General features: G+C 57.9%; 6 protein-coding genes across 6 annotated transcripts; 3 read left to right on the top strand and 3 right to left on the bottom strand.

The window, feature by feature from the left end:
* Positions 1 to 3,490: 3,490 nt before the first annotated feature.
* Positions 3,491 to 6,568, bottom strand: SPBR_05576 (uncharacterized protein; the record flags this gene model as incomplete). The annotated part of the gene is made up of 2 exons (XM_040763839.1): positions 3,491 to 6,382; positions 6,452 to 6,568. 2 exons carry the CDS (start codon positions 6,566 to 6,568, stop codon positions 3,491 to 3,493), a joined length of 3,009 nt encoding a protein of 1,002 aa, XP_040621863.1.
* A 1,320-nt stretch (positions 6,569 to 7,888) lies between these two features.
* SPBR_05658 (uncharacterized protein) lies at positions 7,889 to 10,265 on the top strand (the record flags this gene model as incomplete). The annotated part of the gene is made up of 2 exons (XM_040763921.1): positions 7,889 to 9,337; positions 9,843 to 10,265. The coding sequence occupies 2 exons, from the start codon at positions 7,889 to 7,891 to the stop codon at positions 10,263 to 10,265; spliced, it is 1,872 nt and encodes a 623-aa protein (XP_040621862.1).
* A 2,692-nt stretch (positions 10,266 to 12,957) lies between these two features.
* On the top strand, positions 12,958 to 16,199 carry SPBR_05563 (uncharacterized protein; the record flags this gene model as incomplete). The annotated part of the gene is made up of 4 exons (XM_040763826.1): positions 12,958 to 14,027; positions 14,203 to 14,644; positions 14,688 to 15,196; positions 15,416 to 16,199. The coding sequence occupies 4 exons, from the start codon at positions 12,958 to 12,960 to the stop codon at positions 16,197 to 16,199; spliced, it is 2,805 nt and encodes a 934-aa protein (XP_040621861.1).
* Positions 16,200 to 17,196: 997 nt separating this feature from the next.
* On the bottom strand, positions 17,197 to 17,535 carry SPBR_06279 (uncharacterized protein; the record flags this gene model as incomplete). Its single annotated transcript, XM_040764541.1, has 1 exon — positions 17,197 to 17,535. One exon carries the CDS (start codon positions 17,533 to 17,535, stop codon positions 17,197 to 17,199), a length of 339 nt encoding a protein of 112 aa, XP_040621860.1.
* A 98-nt stretch (positions 17,536 to 17,633) lies between these two features.
* On the bottom strand, positions 17,634 to 18,021 carry SPBR_06269 (uncharacterized protein; the record flags this gene model as incomplete). The annotated part of the gene is made up of 2 exons (XM_040764531.1): positions 17,634 to 17,876; positions 17,959 to 18,021. The coding sequence occupies 2 exons, from the start codon at positions 18,019 to 18,021 to the stop codon at positions 17,634 to 17,636; spliced, it is 306 nt and encodes a 101-aa protein (XP_040621859.1).
* A 1,158-nt stretch (positions 18,022 to 19,179) lies between these two features.
* On the top strand, positions 19,180 to 23,099 carry SPBR_05514 (uncharacterized protein; the record flags this gene model as incomplete). The annotated part of the gene is made up of 3 exons (XM_040763778.1): positions 19,180 to 19,262; positions 19,342 to 20,686; positions 20,754 to 23,099. The coding sequence occupies 3 exons, from the start codon at positions 19,180 to 19,182 to the stop codon at positions 23,097 to 23,099; spliced, it is 3,774 nt and encodes a 1,257-aa protein (XP_040621858.1).
* Positions 23,100 to 23,292: the final 193 nt, after the last annotated feature.

The raw sequence follows: 23,292 nt of genomic DNA, 5'->3' as shown, positions 1-23,292 counted from the left end.
TTGACAACAAACCCTTGTCCCCGAGACCCCCGACGAATGATAGCAAAGAAGAACGAATGCGGAAAGTGGAGGCAGGAATGGGGGAAGAAAAGGAGACACGACGTACACTCAGCCAAGAGCGCGGAGGAACGGGATGTGTACCCAAGTATGTCGTATGTTCTCTGCTGTAATTACTCCGTGTGTCGTATGGCGCAAGGGCGGTACGGCTGTAGTAGAGTGATACGGCGCAGGTGTGTTGGGGAGATTATGGGTTGCATCGACGGTTTGTTCCTTGTGTATGTCGTTCTTCTTTGCGTGTTTCCGTAACAAAAGGTGCAAAGGCCATATGCTCGCAATTATGGGTGGCAGATCAGCAAGGATCGAAATAGCCACGCTGGAGGCGGGAGGATAAAAACGCAGACAAATAAAATACAGGGACAAATCCAGAACACTACAAAAGCCAGACACGGGACAGACGCGCACAGAGAAATGAGGAAAGATCCAAGACGATGGAAGACAAAGAACAACAAGCAATCCCAAAAGGATCAATTATCCGTGGTCGGGGTAAAATAGCGTACCGGCAAGAATAACTTGGGGTGGTATTGGTCTCGGCGGACAACGTTTTCGGCATGGGGGTTCGGGAGAGGGAGGGAGGGGACGAGAGAAGAAGGAGAGAGAGAGAGCACCAGGGCGGCTGGGACACGTCTGCAGAGAGACGGCGTCTGGTAAAATTACGGCGCACGAGGAGAAAAATGGGCACGTCAAAGCGCATCGCTTGCAGCCAAAGAAGAGACAAATCAAGGGTCTCCGGAGGTTGCCGCGGGAAACAAAGAAGCAACACAATTCTATGAAAATAGTACGAGAAGCGGTCGTGCTCCTCGCTTGCATGCGAAGCGCCTTGCCTTCACAGCTGAAGGTGAAGAAGGCTAGAGACGGAAAGATGGAGCGAGTAATTCGTAAAGGCACGGGACAAGCTTCTCGAACTGCCATCTCATGTCTCTGGTGCCCATATTACCCCGTAATCCCCCCATACTGAGACTGGTCAAGCAAGACGGTCCTCTTTTTAAGCTCTGGCTCCATACGTAGCGCCCGTCGCTCGACACGGGGGAGGATGGGGCTCGTTTGTGCTTTGTTGGCCGTTTTCAGTCGTAGAGTCAACAGGGTTGCATAGTACGAAGTACACGGGCATACTTTTATCTTTTTGTGTCCTGCAGTCACACATTGCACAGCATCCAAGCGGGAGGCGCTGTCAGATTTGACAAGGGACAGAAGACAGGAGACAGAGACAGGAGATAGGCTCGACAGATTCCCCAACAGCCTGACAGTCTGACAGCCTTGATCAATAGTCTCTCCGCCTAATCTGAGTTGCAAGGGGGCAATAGTGGTGGCACACACGCCAAATCGGAGACATGGCCCCGACGGACGATCAACCACAGAACGCTTGGCGGGCAGGGTAAATACGTCGTACGACGGACAAAACGTCACTTACGCAGCACAAACTCCCGTGACTCCTTACCATAACAACTCCAGAGGCAGTCTCCAGTCTGGTTCATCGTTAAGGCTAAAACAGACGAAGGCAGGGAGGAAACCACAAAATGAGGGGGATGAACTCTCTGGGATGGCGATCTGCGGAGAAACGAGGCCGGCAAAAAACGTCTTTTTGTGGACTTGCGGGGATATAAACTGGAGAATTTGGTGTAAGTCTTGACGGGGAGGAGGATTATGGAGAAATGTGTCAGACGAGACGCTGGAGGGTTGGCTGTGAGAGGCTGAGAATGACAAGAAAGATGATGGAGAAGCCAGAATCGTGAGGAAAAAAGAGAAAAGAAAAAAAGAAAAGCAAATAATAAGGAACGGGCGTTCGTCTGCGTGCCACGTTTTACATAGCAAAAGTCTCTGCCGTCTCTTGGCACACGTATCTGTGGCATCCTCTTGACTTAATTCGCTGGCTGTCGTACTGACTGGGGCCTTACCTCTGCAGATGGAGCCAATATTCAGCGCAGCGACCATTTTATCTCTTTTCCATTTCGAATGCAAGGCGCCGGTGAGTTCTGGAAGGCGTGTGTAGTTGCGTTCTGGCAATGGACTGCTGACCGAAGAAAGGAAAGCGTTGGACGTCGCACCTGTTCCCAAGAGAGTAATACGACATACCACACAGGGCTGCCGGCACAGTTACCTGTCTCTTCCGGTAAGATTTGCCCAAAGATTGCCCAACAAATAATATCACCGCAATAACTGAATTTCTACATGACTCCACTCCCCTTTCTGCAATATTGTGGTAACCTTTATTCTTCCGTCTTTGGTATTGACCCCTGCGACTACGGAGGACTGCCAAAATGGGCCTCGGCTGCAAAGCAGCCACGTCTATACGACCATAGTTTCGACAACAACATAATGAACCCGTTGCATTTGTGGCTTAGGCCTTGTCCAGATGTAATACGATATGTAAAAAAACAGAGGCGGTCAGTTGTTATGCCACTTGCCAACTGGTTCTAGGAGTCTAGAAACTTGCCCGGATTCGAAGATATACAAGCCAGTAAAAATGCAAAGATGCACGCAGCAATGGTTGTAGACAGCATTGCAGGACATATGCAGGACGGCACACAGAGATATTTTTGTATCGTTTTGGTCTACCTGCTTTCGTGCCTTCGTCCGTTCTATTTATTGTCCCGTGTGTTCATGGGTGCAGCTGCATAAAAAGAACAATAATTAGAACAAAAAAAACCTGGGTCAGCGCACAAATGTCTGTGCAGCACCCGTGAAAAGTCCGTGCGGAAGCCTCTGGCAACCATTTGTGACAATGGACGATGGACAGCTGCAGCTGAAACTGCAAGTCGGAGAGCGGGACCGGACCTTCATAGCAAGCTACGGAGCATTACAGGATGCAATAGCCGCCCAATTCGTCAAGTCGGCGACCAAACATGTTAGGAGAATGGACGTAGAAGGTCGCGGACGGCAGGCAGGTCATGGGCAAGCACGGGACGATTGGGGCGACTGGAGGAATACAAGGGGCTGATCATCTTGCGTGATTGAAACAGAGCATTGTTAGAAAACCGTCAGGTATGCACGTCGTAGGTATGTCGTACGGGAGCAGAACAGAAAGAAAAGAAAAAAGAAAAGTACAACCAGAGGATGAAAACCACTTTGACCCAGACGCCATTGCTATCGCTGCACTACAAACAAAAATAGAAGCACAACCACTTCTGTCTGACCGTCAATTGCCCACCGTAGAGGTGCCTATTCAAAGCAATATTGTCGACCCAAAACGGCTCACGAAACCAACCCCCTTCCCCCATGTCGTTGCCCAGGCTCCGTAATCGCTTCCCATTCATCATCCCCTGCGATCCGCCTTTCCGTTCTCGTCTGGTTACTGCTATCCTCGCTCCTGTCATGCTCGTTCCTGATCAACGATCACGTAGGACGAGGCCACGGAATGAAGACTGCAACGACGTACGGCGTACGACTTTCGTGTCAACGCTCGCTGCTCGCTGGGCGTACAGTGGCTCCTATGCTACACAAGATTGTTCCAGGTTGTCCAATTCTGCGGAATGGCCATGTCCAGGTTGGCCTCGAGCGCCGTGTCTATGGCGCCCAGGTCAAAGCTCGGGTCAAAGTTGCCAAACAGGTCAATGTCGGTGTCCAGGCTGTCGAGGACAGACAAGTCCATCTGGGGTAGCTGGTGTTGTTGTTGTTGTTGCTGCTGCTGCTGCTGTTGATGCAGCGAAGGCGGTGGCAGCTGTGGGGGAAATAGTTGTGTTGACGTCGTCGCTGCTCCCGTGACAGGCGTGTCTCCTGCTGCTTCCGTCGTGGTAGGGACGATCCCGTCAGTTCCTCCTGGCGGCAGATGAGGCTGCATCGTGTCGGTGCTTGTGGAGTTTGTGGGCGTTGTGGTGTTGGTGACGGCAGACGTGTTCGTTGTTGCTGTCGTGGTTGGGGAGGACAATGCAGTGATCATATGAGTGTTGCCGTCGGTGCTATTGGTACCACTGCCATTTGCAAACTCAAATACGTTGTGTCCGAGACCCGAAGCTGTTGCCGACGATGGTATGCCAGTTCCTGCCGCGGTTGTGGAGGTTGTCGACTCTGGTGCGTCACCTGCTGTGACTGTCCCTGACATAGGAACAGACGTTGCGGGGGCCAAGGATGAAACAGAAGACGAGACGAAAGCAGGGACTGTTCCTGTAGTGATGGTCGACGGCGCGGAAGAAGCCGGTGCTGACGTGCTGGCAGTAAAGTTGAACGTAGCTTTCTTGGCCACTCTGCCATCAGAGGTGGCTGCGGCGGGAACGGGCGGCGGTCCCATGGCACCCCCGGCGGCACTCGCTCCAGCAGCAGTATTTGTAGTGCCCCCACTACCACCGGCCGCCTCCAGCTCCTCCCGCGCCAGCGTCGACGCCGTCTTCTCCATCTGCCGCCAGATGCTCTCGCCCAGCGCCGCATTCACGCGCGCATTCATAAACACGTCGCCCATGCTGCGCAGCAGGGCCACAATGTCCTTGAAGCCGATGCGGGCGCGCGTGCGGAACAGCGGCGTGCGGCTGTAGCGCATCTTCTTGTACTGGACACTGAGCGCAATGGACACGGCATAGGGCACATAGGGAAAGAGGCAGATGGGCTGCGTCTGCGTGACCCACACGATGCGGTCCGACGAGTGCGAGCGGCGCGGGTTCATAATGGAGATGGGCAGGTACGTGCGGTCGTCGCGGTTGAGCGTGGCCGTGTCGGACACCTCCGAAAACGCACTCAGCGGCTGGCGGCAGGACAGGACGCACACCGTATGGTACAAAATCTCAATGGTGCCCAGCAGCATAGACGGCAGCTTTTCGGCCTGGGCATCCAGGATGAGAGCCTCGTAGACGGGGATGTCGATCATGACAAAGGGCTGGCGCGGGCGGTAGAGGACAATGACCCTGTCGAGCCAGAAAATGACGGACATGAAGAGGCGAAAGCACGGCGGCTGGTTGACCATGCACTCTTCCGGGTCTTTGCCGTTGTCAATGTGGTGCATCATGCAGGGCCGCGCATACAGGACGGACGCCAGGCGGTCGAGCGCCCACAGCGCGCAAAAGACACGTTCGACGTCGTCATCGGGCTGCTCCGGCCGGTAGCCGAGAAGGTGGGCACCAATGGTCTGGAAATGGTGGACGGCCTGGGTGCACAAAAAACTGGGCTTGTTGCGGTCGACCTCAACGGTCGGCTGGTAGAAGAAGGACAGGAGGATGGTGGCGCGGATGTAATCGAAGCGGTGGGGAATCATGTCGGCGTCAAGAATGGTCCAGACAGCGTCGGTCAGACGGTAGTGGAACTCTTGGGGTGTGAGTAGTGGTCCATTGGGTTCGAGATGGAGATGTGACGCAGCGGACTCGCCATCGGTCATGGCGGCTGCCAGTGCGATGATCTGCTTGACAACGGTGGGGAAGATGGAGGCAGTGAAGGCGGACTGTGTCGGGTGTCCCGGGCGAGCGGAGTTTGTGGAAGGGGCGGACTTGGTGGGAGAGGTCGATGGGACGGCCCCAGCTGGCCCTGGAGCAAGAGACGGTGACATTGGCACGGTGGATGCGCGTTGCAGGTCAGTGTCTTTGAGAACGGGCAGCAACGGATGCACCTTTTCGCAGTAAATGCGATGCAGCACAGCGAAGTCCTCGTCGGGTGGGTAGATGGTGAGACACTCCTTGATAAACGTGTACTTGGCCCGCTCGTACGCAAGCGCAGCATCGGAGACGGCAGACCGGGCACCAAAGTTAGGACGGCGGTTTGGTATCCGGCTGCGGCGGCGCTGTTTGTGAAACCCCGCGTTGCCCGTACCGGTACTTACTCCAGGCCCGGAGCTTGGCCCAATGTGGTTGCTGTTTGCACCGACACCGCTGGAAAGCCCGTTCATTCCGCCAAACTGCGAGATCAGGTTACGGGCGCTGTCGTCTCGGAGCCCCGCATTCTGGCTCTGGCTGTAGTTCTGGTTGCTCGTACTGCTACCTCCTTGACCAGTCAGCGTGTTCGGTCCCGCCGGGTCAGTCCGTCCGGTCTCGTCGTCGCCATCCTCGTCGTCGACGTCACCGTTGTCCCCACCGCTCCCACTACCGCCATCCTCCTGTGCTCGTTGTGCATACGGCGGCAACCATACGCCCAAGTCGTTCTTGTCGCGGTAGGTGGTGCCGCCTTCTGGTTTCAGGGCGGGCGTGGCCGCCTGGATGAACATGCCCTCCGGGTTGAGATCACTGATAAAACGTGATGACGACAGCTCCATCAGCCGGTTGGCGGCGACCTGTGTGGCATCTTCGTCGTCGGCCGATGCCACATGGGGGTGGCCCGGCTTACGACCCGTCGTAGAACCGGCACCCGGGCCGCCAGCAGCTGTGCCCGGCCGCGAGGGTGCATCGGCATCTTGTGTGTGGATGCATCGTTTCTGACGGCATGTGAGGTCAGCAACCGGTTCAAAACAAAGCCAAAGAAGGCCGAGGTAACGTAGTCTCACCTTGCGCTTGCGACATGACTCGCATGCCTGTGCAACCTGTTTTCTCTTCATGGGCAGTCCGTCGTGGTCGGAGGCCACCCATTTGACGGGTGTCGAGGAAGGGACGGCGGACGCCATAGTGCGTCGGAGAATGTGTCGTGCGACAGGGCGAGATCTAGAAAGGGAGGGTATCGGAGTGATGCGCTGAGCGTCTCGACGGTCTGGGGTCGTCTTTTTGTCGGAGTTTCCCAAAGGCTCGAAGGAGCCGCACGGCGGCTGGGGAGAAAGGAAGAAGAGACAAGGTGGGTAGAACTGGGGCCCTTCAGGGGACGAACGTGTTGCGTTCGACTCCGACAGGAACGGTGGGGGTGTTGGCGGAGGATGCAAGTTGGTGATGAAGGGTTTTGCTCGATGAATTATGCCAATGCGATGGAACGGTGGAAAGGGGCCTGCGTCGCTCGAACTTGCCTTCACAAACGCCCGTATCGTACGTTTCTTTCAATCGCACTTTCCACAGATGGCACGTTCCAAATCGCTCTTGCCGTGTCGACGTGCTTGCCGACTTCAGTAAATTTGCTCAGGTGGCCGCCTCGCTCCTTCCCTCGAAAAAATCAGGAAGAAAATGGCGGCGGCGGAGGCTTTCTTGATTTAGCACCTCCGCACAAAAGTGCCAGCCAATCACGCATCACGCTCTGCGCACTACGACAAAAGCGTCAACTCCGGCCTCTTTCGTTACGTCAAAGGGCAAAACATAACACCAGCCGAGGACACACCAACGCGCACCACACGTTGTGGCGACATCCTTCAGTCCTCGGAAACGGGGAAGAGATGAAGGGGGGCGGAGGGTAAGATCGTACCAAGAGTCGAAATACGCCGACGAGATCTACAGCAAGGATAAAAGCGACGGCAATGTTACACCCACAGGAGAAACGACCAAATGCGATCGTGAGACCCGGCCAGCTCCAATGGCATGAATGGCCTTCAAGTGAAAGGATACCGTATTGGCTGAAAGGTATAGGCCAGAGCGATTCCAGAGCAGATTGCCCGAAAACACAACTCCGACATTCTCCAAAGCATGGCATCGGTCTTGGCAGGTGAACAGTCTCCAGACAGTTTACCGACTACTCCTGCCAGGCCATCCCAATAAATAGAGTCCGTCGTCTCGTGGCAGGCTACATTGGCCTATCCTTTGGATCCGTCCTCGAGATCTTGCATATCCTTGACACTGCCAGCATTGGCCCATCAAACGTTACACTGAGACACAACGTCCATCACTTGACGTCCTGGTGACGACCTCTACCGTTATCAACGGACTTGTACTATTTAGTTCCGTCTTGCCTCTCCTTTCTCTCCATCACAATGTCTTCAGCAATTCGCATTCTCCTGCGACCGGGCGCGTTAAAATCGACTGCCCGCGTATCCCACCTCGCCCGTTTCACACAAGTTCGCTGCATCAACATGGCCTCCATGGCGTCTACTTCGACAACTTCGACCATGCCTCCACCGCCGCCGCCGCCGTCGATGCTAGCACCGGGCAAGAAACGCGAGGGTGACATCTCCGACTCGTTTGCCTCGCTCTCGGGCCTCAACGCCACACCGCTGCCCGACCGCTACCGGCAGCTCAAGCTCTCGCTGGTGGCCGGCCACGACGAGGCCCAGATCGTGGCCAGCTGGCACCGTCTCCTCGACGTGCTGCGCGCGGAGAACGACACCATTGCGCGGCTGGGACCGGACGTGATCCCGAGTCTGCGGTTCTCCCACCTCGAGGAGGACCTGAAGGCGAAGCACGAGGAGCTCAAGAAACGGGGCGTGGCCGTGGTGCGCGGCGTGATCCCGCGCGACGAGGCGCGCGCCTACAAGGACCAGATTGAGGCATATGTGGCCGAGAACAAGGACGCCACGCGCGGGTTCCCGCCCGAGAACCCGCAGGTGTACGAGCTGTACTGGTCGGCGGCGCAGCTGGCGGCGCGGGGGCACCCGCACCTGGTCGCGACCCAGAAGCGGCTGATGCAGGCGCTGTGGCACGTGTCCGACCCGCACGCGCCCGTGGACATCAGCCAGCCGACCATGTATGCCGACCGCCTGCGCATCCGCCAGCCGGGCGACGCGCGCTTTGCCCTGGGCCCGCACCAGGACGGCGGCAGCGTCGAGCGGTGGGAGCCGGCCGGGTACGGACTGGGCAAGGTGTACGACGAGGTGTTTGCGGGCCGGTGGGAGGACTACGACGCATGGGATGCGGGCAAGCGCGCCGGCGCCGTCTGCGACCTGCACGCGGGTCTGGGCGCCTGCAGCGTGTTCCGCACGTTCCAGGGCTGGCTGAGCATCTCGGACGTCGGCCCGCGCCAGGGCACGCTGCTCGTGTACCCCTTGGCCAAGCTGGCGACCGTGTACACCCTGCTGCGGCCCTTCTTCCGGCCCAAGGTGGCCGCCAGCAGCAGCAGCAGCCTGCCGGCGTCCTCGGCCGACTTTTTGTCGGCGGCCAACTGGGAGTTCACCGGCGGCGCCGCCATGACGTCGGACCTGCAGGGCGCCACACCGGGCCACGGCCAGGAGTTCCCCGAGGGCCCCAACGGCGAGCCGCTGCACCCCCACCTGGAACTCGCCCGCACCATGGTCCACGTACCGCAGGTCGCGCCGGGCGATTTTGTCGTTTGGCACTGCGACGGCATCCACGCCGTCGACAAGGTGCACAGCGGCACGGGCGACTCGAGCGTGCTGTACATCCCCGTGTGCCCGCTGACCGAGGTCAATGCGCGCTACCTGGCGCGCCAGCGCGAGGCCTTTTTGATGGGCCTCCCGGGGCCGGACTTCCCCGGCGGCAAGGGCGAGAGCGAGCATGTGAACCGGCCGCCTGCGTCGGCGATTGTAGGCGAGGCTGCGCGACAGGCGATGGGTCTGGCGCCGTTTGTGAGCAGTGCGGATGCGTCGCCGGGCGCGCAGGCCATTACCAAGAAGGCGAATGCGATTCTCGGATTCCCTTGAAAGGGAGGGGGTGCGACCATGATAAGGCAACAAATTGCAAATTGTCTCGATTAGTCAACACTGCGTTGATAATTTGCTTGAGGCTTCACAAACATTATTTTTTGTATCGTGTACAAATTAATTTTTATTGATACAAAATATTTTCATTGCTATTTTTTAACATTTTTTTGTTACATTTAACTATTTTTTCGACTTCAATCTCAGCCGCACCTAACCACCACCTCGAGTTACCCAGTTGTTTCCTTCCTAAACATCACACAACCACTCTCTACGCCAGGAAGCTGGCCAGGTAGTCCGTCTTGCCCAGGGGCACGCCCTTGGCGCGCAGAATGGCATAGGCGGTCTGCAGGTGGAAGTAGAAGTTGGGCAGGGCGTAGGTGAGCACGTAGGCCTTGGCCGACAGGGTGCGCGCCGTCTTGCCCATCTGCAGCTCGACAGCGGTGTCGTCCTTGCCGGCGACGCTGGCCTCGCTGACGGCCTGCACCAGGTCCAGGGCGCGCTGGGTGACGGCAATCAGCTGGGGCAAGGTGGTCGTCTCGTCGGACCAGCTCTCGACCTCGTTGCCGGTCAGGCGCCAGATGCACTTCTTGACGGTGTTGATGGAGTACTGGACCTGGGAGTTGAGGCCGTCCATGCCGTCGACGAGGGAGGCCGTGGCGTAGGCGTCGGCGCTCTGGCCCTGGGTCTTGGCATGCTCGGCGGCCTTTTCGAGGATATGCTTGAGCGTCGCCAGCCCATGGGCGAAGGTCGAGATGGACACGTCGTAGAGGTTGATGGGAGCCATTGTGACGGGAGTTGGGAGGGCCGAGGTTTTTTTTTACTTGAAAAATGGGACGGAACAGCAGAAGAGTAAGCGAGGCTAGTGTGGGATGACAAGGCTGAGGACCGGGACGCTGGTGTGCGAATTGGGCAATTAGAAGCTGACGGTGGTTTGCAGAAAGGAGGGGTGAGAAAGCTGTGGGATTGGTGATGGCGTCATCAGATGAGGTGATCCAAGAGGGAGAGGGCCGACGATATATATAGGTGGAGGTCCGCCAGCCTGCGCTGCTCTCCTCGTTCAACTACAAAGCATTGTTATTGCTCAACAAGCTCCACGACAGGATTCTCCGCCGAGGGACGGACTTTGCACACCGGGCACGGCACAATCTGCGCCCCTGTTGAGCATTGCTAAGCAGATCGTCGATGCGGGCGTGCACAAGGTACCTCAGCGGGGATACAGCCTTGGCTGGGGGTTGTCGGGGTCCTGCCGTGGCGGTACCTGGCCTACTGGACCTTGTTTCATTCCCAGGTCGTCTTGTACATGGTGCATATTGCAGTTTTGTTTCTTGTGTTGTCTAATGTTGATCTTTCCGGCGTTGTTTACTAATCACCAACTGAAAACGGGACAGAACAGACGAGGAAGTGCAAGTGCACATTGATGCAGAATGGGCATGAATGAACAGTTTCAAGGTGACAAAAATTGACGGACGGAACGAATAGGAAGAAAACGGACAGACCGCCGGCAGATGGATCAACTTAGAGTGTGTTGTGTGTCGATCAGAGTGCCGAGCGCGAGCTGAACATGCAAAGGCATTGGCGGGCTGCGTTGTACGCCGTCTCTTGCGACGAAATACAGCGTGCACCAGCGACGCTGCGATACGACGGGACAATACATGGTGCGACATGCATTATTAATACAGCCAGACACAGCCAAGGAGACTGCATGACCCGAGATGCCAATATGACCAGCTTTCACCTTGGCCCGTCCCACATATGTGGAGGGGTGGGGGTTTTCTGCATGGCGACAAGTAGACGGCGTGTTATGTTAGAGGGAGGACAAGTGAGGACGTGAAGGCGTGAGGACATGTCTTTGACTGGGCGCCATTCAGCAGCTGTTGGAGGCTGCTGTTGGGCAAGAAGGACACATCGCATCCGACAACACAGGCAAAGATGGACGCGACCAGCAAGTCTCCGAGGGCCAATGTTGGACGCCGTGTCCGGTGGTTGATTGGCGTGAATGGCCATTGGCTGAAACACGCGCGGGAAACGAAACAGCCTCTGCGGGGTCAATTAAGGTGCTCACGGCTGCTTCAATGGACAGGGATCATAAAAAAAGAAACAGGAGACAATAAAAAGCCAATAAAACATGAGAGAACGAGCCGTTATGTTGCCGTGGGACGTTGAAGGGGTGGTTGTCTAGATTTGTAAGCATTGAAGAGACGGGCACAAGGGGCAGAAGAGGCAGCAGAGAGGACGTTGGGAGGAATGAAGTCGTGAAGGCGGAAATGGCAAATGGGAACTGGGACGAGGCAGAGAGAAGGCTGGCGTATTAGAAACCGACGCCGTCGGGTCATCCGACAAAACAAACGCATCCGTGTCCAGTGAATAGTGACTTCAGAGTCGAATCGATCACGCCGTCGTCGTTGCATTTGTGGTCTGTCCGTTGGGTAATTCTGACGAGTAGACTGTAATTAAAGCCCTGAAGTAATTGGAGCGCTGACAGTGCAAGTTGATGGTGGAAACAACATTGGCGATACGCCACGCTGTGGCAGTGCCTAGGGTGATGGACACTGGTCAAAGCACCCAGGATTTAACGGACTTAGGGCATTTTAGGTGGGCAGTTAGGACCGCTCAGAAGCTTGATGCGGGCTATTCAGGCCGGAAAGGGAGCTTGCATCCGTAAATCACCGTTCGAACTCGTGGGAGAGAGATGTGAATCGAGATGAAGCAGAGCCGCCGTTATGCTCCGGGTTTTTCATTCTAACTCAGCTTGGCGATCTCATTCTTCTCCTTGCTGTTTTAGATGAAGACACATCGGTCAGATATGTAAAAAAAACAAAAAAAACCAAAAAAAAACCCGCTAGACCTTGAGTCAGTGGCAGCACAACTGTGCCTTCCGAGTGCTTGCGAGGCGCGGGGTAATCCTGCGATGCACTGACGAGGAAAGGGCGATGCTGAGCTATGTCGTTAGAGCCCCTTTAAGTGACGGAGAACTGGTGCCGATAGGGCTGCCGCGGAACTCCCGCTAAAATGTGCGGAAAGTACTTCGCATGTCGTTAGCGGTAAGAGCTAGGGACGCAAGTGAGCGCCAGGGCTGACATTTCTCATTCAACTTCGCTCGATATTCTACCACTGCGAACGTCAGACCAAAGTCACAAAGCGCACGCGCTTGTCGCATCCTGCATTGCGGATGGAAGGCTGGAGAGACGCCGTCGTACAGCCAGTCTGCGGGGCTGCACGGCCTCTGCAACATGGATCTTGAATCCTTGGGGGCTTATCAGCTCAAGCGACGAACGATATTTGAGACTCTAACCTGACTCGACATCCAGACTGTCACCGGTGAGCGTCAGCGTGAGCGTCAGCGTGAGTGTCAGCGTTAGCGTCAACCTCTCGGTTTTCTCGTGTGGTTGTCTGTCTCCGGTTTGTCTCGGAAAAACACAGATAGAAATACAACGCCCGGACAGACACAACCAGCTGATCAACATTACCACGAAGCTTCAAAGCCACGAAAACAAACACACTGACAAACCACCAACAAACCGACACCACCCCGTCCCACCGCCACAATGTCCCTCATTGACGTCGACAAGATCGAAGTCACCGTGCTGGTCGACAACGAGCTCGACCCCATCACGCCCAGCCTGCACCCAGAGGTCCACTATGCCGGGCAGATGCGCGGACTCCAGCTGACGCCGATCCAAAAGGACGGCCACGCCCACGGCGACCGCGGCGACGCCGCCCTCGAGCTGCGCATGGACAGCATTTGCTGTGCCGCCCACGGCTTGTCGCTGCTGATCACCGCCACCAAGGGCGACACGCAGCACACGCTCTTGTTTGATGCCGGGCCGGAGGGCGCCGTGTGGGCGCGGAACGTGGCGCGCCTGCAGGCCGACGTGAGCGGCGTCGAGGTCGTGCACCTGTCGCACTGGCACCGGGACCACTCGGGCGGGCTGGAGACGGCTGTCAGTGCCATCAATGCGGCCAAGGCGGCCAAGGCCGCCGCGGCCGGCGAGCGCAGCGAGGACAACAAAGACGACAAGGTGGTGGTGGACGTCCACCCCGACCGCCCCGACTTCCGGGGCGTGCAGTTCCCCGGCCGGCCGCCCATTTCCTTGGAGGCGGACCCGACGTTTGCCGAGCTCGCGGCGGCGGGCGCGGTCGTGGACCAGCACGCCGAGGCGCACACGGTGGGGGACGGCTTCTTCTGGGTGTCGGGCGAGATCCCGCGCGAGACCAGCTACGAGGGCGGCATTCGCCGTGCGGTGCGCTACACGAACGCGACGGCGCAGTGGACGCCCGACCCCTTGATCAAGGACGAGCGGCTCGTGGCGTGCCGGCTCAAGGGCAAAGGCCTGGTGGTGTTTACGGGGTGCAGCCACGCAGGGGTGGTGAATGCCTGCCGGCATGCGGTTGCGAGCCTCCCGGCCAAGGACGAGGGCGCCAAGACCCTGCACGCCGTCGTGGGTGGCTTCCACATGGCAGACAACGACCCGACGAAAATGCAGGCGACGGTCGCCGACTTGAAGGCGCTGTCGCCCACCATCATTCTGCCGGGCCACTGCACGGGCTGGCGGTTCAAGTACGACTACGAGCAGGCGGTGCCGGGTTCTCTGGTGCCGTGTTTTGTGGGAACAAAGTATGTATTGGATTCGGTGGCGCCGGCGCAAGCATAGGGCATGTAATGAGACGACGAGACGACGAGACGAGACGAAGACAAACAGTAGGCAGATGCCATACATTCTACGATACTCAATACATTGTATACACATGCCTGTATACACATGTCTGCGGCTTTTGCCTCCCCTACACAGTCAAGGTGTAGTTCACTGCATTGCCCGGCGTGCGCGGATAAAACTCAAACGTGAACACGGCCGACTCTCGCGTGGCCACGACCGTCTTGAGCGCATCGGCCGTGATGATGACGTGCCCCTCGTCAAACTTCCAGTGGCTGTTGTACGTGGCGCGCTGCTGCTGGAGCGGGCCCAGGTACTGCGTCCAGGTGTCGACGAGGCCCGTGCCGTTGAGCGACGTCAGGCGGACGGCGGCGACGAGCGGCAGGCCCTTGTAGGCCACGGGGATCGCGAGGTCGTCGTCCGCGCTGGTGTTGAGGCTGGCGACGGACGTGGTGGACGCCAGCACGGGCGCGTCCCAGAGCACGAGCTGCAGCGGCATGGCGACGGCGCCGCCGGAAAAGACAATGGTGAGGTTGGCCCGGATGCCGGCTGCGGCGGTGGGGGCAAAGTGCTTGGCGAGGTACGACGCGCTGAAGAGAATGTGCGTGCTGTTGACCGAGTAGTCGCTTCCGGCCGCCAGAGCAGCGCTGCCATCGCGGATGGCCGTCACGTGGTTGCCGTTGAACAGGTACGGCAGCGCCTGGTCGGTGGTCGGCGCGTCCACGCGCTGGAACACGTACGCCGACGTCGCCTGTGTCGTGGCCGCCGCACCCGTGTCGTTTGTCGTCCCGGCCGGCAGGCTGTTGACTACGCCCGGCTTCGCGGTGGCCGCGCTGACAACCAGGTCGGCGCTCGTCCGGTCGCGCCACTGCCCCGCCGCGCGGTCCAGGTTGTCGATGCCGTTGTCCCAATACATGACGCTGATGTTGAGCGACCGGGCGGTGCGCACCAAGAAGTCCGTGTACCGCCACCGGGCACTGGCCTCGATGTTGGTCGGGCTCGCGTCGAACTCGCCGAGCACGAGATGCAGATCGGTAAAGTTGTTGTGGATGGCCGTGAGGTCGGACACGATGGCCGCCTTGTCGTCCTCGGAGCCCCAGATCGTCTTGCCCCACGCCTCAAAGACGAAAGAGTCTGCGCGTCATTAGCTACACATATTCTTTCCTTTCCTTTCTTTTCTTTTCTTTTCTTTGGTTTTCCTCACTCGCTCCGCTCGTTCGCCTTCTTCCCCCCATCGTGGCTTACATGGGCTGTAATAATGAAACTGGATCGTCCACGGATTCGTCGTCGTGTTGGCCGGCCGCTCGAACCACAAGGACGCCTTTTCCGCGTCCTCGCCCCCGCCCACCAGCGTCACCACCCGCCGCGGGTTGTGTCCGTCGGTCAAGGCCGCCAGAAACAGCTGGTTCAAGTGGTTGAGCCGCTGGCCGTCTTCGGGCGTATTGGCCGGCGGCTCGTTGATGGGCTCCAGCGCGACCGACGACGGCGCACACGCCAGCGTCCGCGCAATCTGGCGCCATGCCGCCGCAAACTTCTCCGCAATCTCTGTCTGGTTCGCGCCCTCCTTGGTCACGTCCGCCCACCGCCACGAGTCGTGGTGCATGTTGGTCACCACATACAAGCCGGCGTCGGTGGCCATCTGCACCACCTCGGCGACGCGCGCCAGCCACGTGCTGTTGATCGTCCACGCCGGGCTGCCGCTGACAAAGTGGTCCGCATACGTCACGGGGATGCGCACGCTGCGGAAGCCGGACGCTTTGACCGTGGCAAACACGTCCGGCGTCACCTTGGGATTGTTCCACGAGCCTTCGTCGGGGACGGCGTCGAGCGTGTTGCCCAGGTTCCAGCCCGGGTTGAGGTTCTGGACAAACTCGGCGGCCGTGATGGGCACAAACGGCGAGGAGCAGTTGACGGCGTTGGGCGAAGCTGAGGCCGATGGCAGCGAGAAGAGAGACACGGCCACGGCCACGGCCGCGGCTGGCGTGGCGACTTTCAGGAAGACCATAGTGGGCAGACGATGGACACGTCACAGTGACTACGACAACGATCAGAAGACGATATGCCCCGGATCGATGACTCTGATAGACATGGATGCGGCCCGCACTTGTACTCTCACGAACGACGCGGTACGTTGACGAGTTCGCTCATGGTGGGTGCAGCTGTTGGAATTACGAAATTGCGTTTCAACCCAGAACGTACTTTGGAAAACGATCGCCCGTAGATGTGCGTCGATTGAAGTCCGGCCATATATTGCTTGCCATCTCTGGACGGAACGTGCACTCTGGCTGAATGGGAACAACGCCCACGCGGCGGTCTGTGGATGTGCTTTTGGGTACGTTTTGCGGTCAACCTGGAATATTTGTTGTTCATTTCCCTCGGCTCAACTTGCCTACTTCCTGACCCCATGTCACATAACTCTGTCCTTAATATCCATAAATTAATTTTCTACTCCTAATTTCCACCAATCGACTTGTCATTCGCATCCGTTCATGGCAACTTGACTCTATCATTTCATACTCGGACACGAGACGAACATATCCACCGTCCACCACAATGCCTCACAAAAAGTACGAGTAAAGTCTGACATGCGACCAATATCCAGGTCGCTGTAACACAGCATTGTACGGCAGCAGGCCAGCCATCATTCCCGTAATTGTTATTCTGACAGAAGATCTTACAAACATGGAAAAGTACAAAGCTAGAAGAGTAATCTTTCTTTTGGTATCCCTTCTCGTCCTCTACTAATCTCGGCTGGTTCGACTGATTTCCGTCCTTGGACAGCCTCCTGGTTGTCATATTGAACGACAACGAAAACAATGGTATGGGGGGAAGGAAGCCTCGGAGAAGACCAGATCCAGCTCCCGTCACGCACATCCCCAAGAGCCGCTTTTTGGGTGCTATCCAGTTTGGCCTGCACCGTATCTGTATCTCCTTGAGCACCGCCATCTGCATGGACGACTCCTTTGTAAAAACCCGCTCGCCGATCGGCGATGCCGTCCAACGGACCTGTGCTGATGCTCACCGGTACCTGCTGGTGGCTGCCGCTTCCGTCACGGACGTCTCTATGGCCGCGGGAATTGTTGTGTTGTTGCATAATACAACCTCCCATTCATTCATACATCGGCAGTGTGCCTAGGTGTTTGTTTCGTTTCTCGTTTCTCGTGTCTCGTCAACTCGTGGTATTACACCATCCAGTCCCGGGCTGACCTGTGTGCCGGACGGCAACGCTGTGCCTTTCGACCTGCCGCTGTTGTTTCGCGCCCGCACCCGGAGGACGACTGTGGCCGACCATGGCCACACTGTGTCGCTCTCCGACATCATGCGATCTTTGACAGCTCCGTTGTAGCCCGTGATAGTCCCGGTGAGCAAAGCACACTTGGTGATCCTCCACGACAAACTGAATCCCGCTATGGGCGAGATCTGTGGTGGTGTCGATGGCATTGCGAGGAGTGCGGTTCCACGGCGCGACATGGCGGGAATATGCTGGTCGACACGCTGTGTGTCGCGGTGGGAGTCGCATGTTTCGCGCCGCTCGTCGTGTTATCGTCCTGTGGTGGTGTCCGGCCGCCTCACTTCTTCTTCTTCGCTGGAACATCTTTGGGGATCTGCGTCGCCCGGCCGCGCGCCTGGAGGCCGAGCTCCTCGATGAAGTGACTTAGAAAACCGCGGCTGCCGCTGCCGCCGTTCGTGCTCGGGTTGGCCGTTGCTTCGCCTTTCCGGAGGGGTTCACTGGGGTCGCGGCCGTAGCGCGCTTCTTGCACGCCGCGGTGGATGCGGCGGACGACATGGTGGAAGCTGGGGCTTGCGAGGAGCTGCGCGATATCACGTTAGCGATGGGCCCAACGCATAATCGGCGAAGAGTCTCGGACGAGGACGAGGATGATATGGACTTACGCGCTGGACGAAGACGTCTTCCAAGGCCATAACGGCACGGATGATGAGGCTCCACGGAGCCATCTTGCGGGGACTCAGGAATGACGTCGGCGTCGGAATCGGAGTCGAAATCACGTCTTGAGACTGTGGCACGTGGTGGTGACAGCTGCCGGATGCAAAGGCTGCCTGGTTTGTCGTGTTGAAATAAACGACATCGAGATGCTGAACGGATGCGTTCGGAGTTTGGGCTTTTGTGGGGCAAATCGCCGTATAACATAAGCAAGAAGACCCACTTATTTGTGTCCCGTAGAAAGACACAGCATCTCGACGTCCACAGTATTTAGCAGGGCATCTGTGTTATGTTCGACTTCTTAGTATTACCTTCGAGAGAGACGAAATATGACCTGGAATATTTCACTATATATTCACCTATTTAAATTTTCGTCCGTTATCGCCCAAGCTGGAACTGCGTCGACCATGCAGCTTGAGTGAGCTACCGCAGCGAGCATCTTTCGAGTGAACCGTTGAAGCTCTATCGAGCGCCTGGAAGGTGGAGGAGGAAGCTCTTTTCTGCCTTTTCTCTCCCACTAGCACTCCTTTGAGTGTCTCCCACTCGACTCCCACTCGTCTCGCTGTACGCGCCGTTCACCGGCTGTACAACTCACCGATAGTAAGAAAACGACAAAAACAGCCGAGTCGGGTATTTGCAGCACCGCGGCTCGATAGTGCAGGCCAGCGGAGAGCAGTAAGAACAAGACAAAAAAATGGAGAGAAACGTTTATTTGTCTAGGCTATTGCCAGCCTTCGATGTTATGTCTGTCTTGTTATTTCTGTTGAGCAGAGGTCAAGGCACACGGCTGGGCCGAGGAAGGCGTGAACGGCCTGTCACGCTCCTGCCTCAGAGAGCACGAAGCTGCCTTGGACGGGATGGCATCCAGATTTTGTTTTGACGGTTTTGTGACCGACCTATTGGCTGTAGTGTTCTGGCCAGCAGTTCTGGCCAGCACCATTCTCTCCTCACTCCGATTGACCATGCACCATTCGCCAATGTTTCTGCTTGTTGTGTCAGAGTCAGAGCTGTGCAACCATCGTACACGACACGGGCAAGACAAACAAGACAAGCCAAGCTCGGCGGACGCGCACAAACGACAATCTTAAAAATCCAGGGGCTACGACTGTCCTCGTACCCATCTGTCTTCCTGTCCTCTGCTCACCAACTCGCTCCATGCATGACTTGACACGATGAAATTGACAAAGGAGGCAGTCTCAGCATCGGGGCTGACAGTCCTCTTTGAGCCGGATGAAGCCAGGAATGCCGTCATTGAGTACGTCCTGTGGCCCTTAATGACTCGTTGTGCCCCTTTTGCTCCCCATTTTGGATACAATCCCGGCTAACGTCGACAGCATCCTCTTCGTGTCGGGTCCTGGAGGCCACCCGGTCCGGACCTGGCAACACACCACGAACAGCACATCGGAACCGCCCGGATCACAAGACACACCCAAAGGCGGCACCGGCGATGGCATTCCACGGCGACGGGGGTCACTGCGCGAGCTTGTCCGCAAGAACTCACATTCGCTCAAGCGCTGTCTGTCGAATGCCAGCCTGTCGCGCGAGGGGTCGCTACGGAAGAAGGCCGAGGAGAGGGAACGAGACAGGCGTGAGAGGGAGAAGCTGAAAGACGAAGATGTGCAACCGCCACTGCCCATGACACTTCCAACGCCGCGCCAGCGACGCGTCCTGCGCAAGAACAACTACGCGCGCAAGAGCGACTACCCCAACTATCCGACCACGACCCGCTCCGAGTCGAAGCTGTTGCTGCTGGCAGGCGCGGTAGCACACTCGACGGTGACGACGGCGGCGGCGAGGACGACAACTGCGACAGTGGACGAGTCCCGCTTGCGACGAACCAAGTCAACATCACGTTTGCGGCTGGGCAGGACGCTCGTCGACGACACGTCACAGACACGGCAACAGCAACAGCCAGCGGCCGACCCGTCTCATCCGTCCGTCTACTGGCCCCTCGATCTTCTCCCTGCGTCGTGCCCAAATACCCGCATCATCACCTGGGGCTGCCAGACACTGTCAACCAAGGGCCGCCTTCTGCCCGCCCAGAACAACATATTTGACCACGCTGCGGACCTGCTCCGCGAACTGGCCGCATTTCGCCGAGATTCGCGCACAGCTGGCCGCTCTCTTGTGGTTGTCGCCCACGGACTGGGGGGCATTGTTGTCAAGGAGCTCCTCTGCCGAGCAGAGGCATCGGACGAGCCGGCACAAAAGGATGTTCTGCAGTCGTTGGCTGGTGTCGTCTTCTTTGGCTCGCCCCACCGTGACAGCCAGTATGGCACTCTGCATGACGCCGTCAAGCACCTGGCCGCACAGGCTCTGGGCGTCAGCTCGCACGACGAAGTCCTGCAAGACCTGTGTGGGGTCATCGACAACAGCCGGAGCAGACAGACGTCGGTTTTGGAGATGGGACGACAGGCTTTTGTGCGGCTCTGGAACGACTACAACTTCCGCGTCAAGGCGTTCCAGGAAGCCGACAGAAGCCACAACAGCGCCATCAGCCAGAGCGAGCAACAGAACACGCTGCGGCGGGAGGCTGCTTCCTTTGGCGATCCCCGCGAGCGTGGCGAGCCCGTGGAGGCCAGCCACGCAGACCTGGCTCGCTTCAGCTCGGCCGAGAATCCCGTGTATCGTTCGTTGTCGTTTTACCTTTTGCGCTTTGTCCACGATGAAATCCATAGAGTGAGTACAGCACCGCAGTGCGCTGCATATGGATCCACAGACATATCAGAGACTAATCGTCTTCTAGCTCCGCGACCTTACTCCTAAAGAAGAGGAAGTCCTCCGTGCGCTGGCCTCCCAGCCGACGACCACACTCCCCCAAAGCGTGTCCAGCGCCGCCACGGCCCGCGTCGAGTCGTATCCCGGCACTGGCCTCTGGCTGTATGACCTCCCCGAGTTCCGGGCCTGGCATCAGCGATCGAGCGGCGGCCGCAACCGCATTCTTTGGATCAAGGGTCGACCGGGTTCGGGCAAGTCGGTGCTTCTCAAGTCCCTGCGGGGCCGTGTCGAGCGGCAATGGGGCCTTCTGAACAGCAACTTTGTATGGAGCTTGGCCGAGGGCGACACGGTCAACAGCGTCTTCTTTCCCGGAAAGCACCGCCCACACCAACAATACGCCACGTCGCCGGCTGGCGTGTATCGCAGTCTTTTGGCACAGCTCTACATCCAGGATCCCCGCCTACGAAAGGCACTGGCGTCCGTATGCCAGCGCACGTCGACCAGCTCAGGCACGTCCATCTCGTTTGACGACGCCCAAGTGGTCACCTTCTTCGTCGACGACTACGTGGACCAGAAGATCGAGACACCCACACGGCGCACATTTATCTTTGTGGACGCCACCGACGACTGTGGTATTTCCTACCTGCAGGACATGCTCTACTACCTCTCACAGCTCGCCGCCAACTCCGACTACAGCATCTGTGTCACCACCACTGCCCACCCCGAGATCGTGCTCGACAACGCCATCGAGGTTGTCATGCACCAGCAGAATATCGACGACATCCTGCGGTACGTCAGCCTCAACCTCATTGCCGAGTGGGCCGACCGCCACAGCACCGTCGTGCGCATCGGCCAGAAGGCGGGAGGCTGTTTCCTGTGGGCCGAGATTGTCGTCAGCATCCTGAACGCGGCCATTGAGGAGGGTGCCACCGAGGACCTGGTCGAAGAAGCTGTTGCCGAAATGCCAGGCGACATCGACGGGCTCTATGAGTGGTTGTTCAGCACGCTCGGCCCCGATGAAAAGGCCGAGACGCTTCTGCTCATGCAGTGGGTGCTGTTTGCGCCCGAGCCGCTGCGCCTGGACGATTTGCGGACGGCCATTCAGTTGTCGAAGCAGTCTCATCAGGGACCGTCTCCACTGCACATTGGCCCACCCACCTCTCTTCATGGCCTCAGCCGCACTGGAGACAGTGCGTTTGATGGTCCTGTGCAATTCTACAGCTGGGTACGCAGCCGGTCCATTGGGTTGCTGGAGCTGCTGCCGCAGTCACCGGTGCCGATGCACGCCCGCGCCCACACCCATACGCACTCTCGCTCCCATTCACGTAGTGGCAGTGGAAGCAGCGGTGGCGGCGGCGGCGGCGGCCAGAGAACCGCAAGCAGGGGCACAATGTACGAACAGCAGAATCAGGGCCTCCGACGCGTCCGCTTCATCCACGAATCTGTCCGCAACTTCTTTTTGCACGGACGTGGATTTGTGTGCTTGACGAGCTCGACCACCAGTCCGACCACAAGCCCCGGCCTGAGTCCCGACCTGTACGACAGTCCCCGGCCGAGCTTTGATTTCTTCGAAGACGACCTGCAGTCGGAAAACCAGACGGCCGACGACGTTGCCGCCGACTTTGCCGACCGTGCACACTACTCCATGCTGCAGGCATGCCTGACGTGTCTCGATGCCTTCGAGGTCAGCGGCGTCAGCAAACGCCAACTCGACGTCGCCAGCCATCCCTTCTCGTTGTTGTCCTACGCTGTCGACCACTGGGTCTTCCATCTCCTCAGCTCCCGCCTCTACCGCTACCACCTGCCCCAGACGGACCTACTGCGTGTCTTGTCAGCCAACCACTGCCGTCTCTGGCGCCGCTGGACCGCCCTTCTCGGGTGCAGCGCCACCGACGCGGATGCTGTCATGGCCAAGTGTGCCGCCGGATCGGCCCAGGAGCTGCTGGATCCCGTGTTTGGCACGCGCTACCGCCTCGAACGCGTCTTTAAAAGCCTGGCCAAGATGTCTGTCAGCCATATACCGGTGCCCTCCCCGGCGGCTCCAAAGAAGACAGCCACTCCCGGACGGGTCCGCGCCAGTGGCCTTCCTCGACTCAAGACGCACCCACCTGTCTCGAGCAACCGATTTACGACGCGCCTGCCACCACCACCTCGCGCACCACCGCGCGCACCACCACCACCGCCACCGCCGCCGCCACCTCTATCGGCCAGATCGTTTGCGTCCCAGGCCACCATGGCGGATTCGATACTGTTCTCGCCACAGTCGAGGGACTCGCCGTCGTCGCCGAACACACCGCTGTCGTACTTGTCGCCGACGTCGTTGGGTCCGGAGAGGGGAGCAGATTCTTTTTGGTCGCCCATTTATGTAAAGTAGTCGGTTGGTGGGTGGAGGGATGCTGTGGTTTATTTGCTGTGTAGTATTCTATTCTAGTGACCGAGTGCTGTATTTTAGTGCTTGGGTGCCTGTATTTTAGAGCTTGTATACGTTGTAATATTACCAATTGTAGCGCAATAAACTTATCGATAAAGCTAACAGCTATTGCATTTCTGCCGCTCTCGACCGCCAA

Source organism: Sporothrix brasiliensis, assembly GCF_000820605.1.
Source record: "Sporothrix brasiliensis 5110 chromosome Unknown Cont15, whole genome shotgun sequence".
Lineage (NCBI taxonomy): Eukaryota > Fungi > Ascomycota > Sordariomycetes > Ophiostomatales > Ophiostomataceae > Sporothrix > Sporothrix brasiliensis.
Note: the sequence above shows the minus strand (reverse complement) of the source record. Positions and strands in the feature narration are given on the sequence as shown.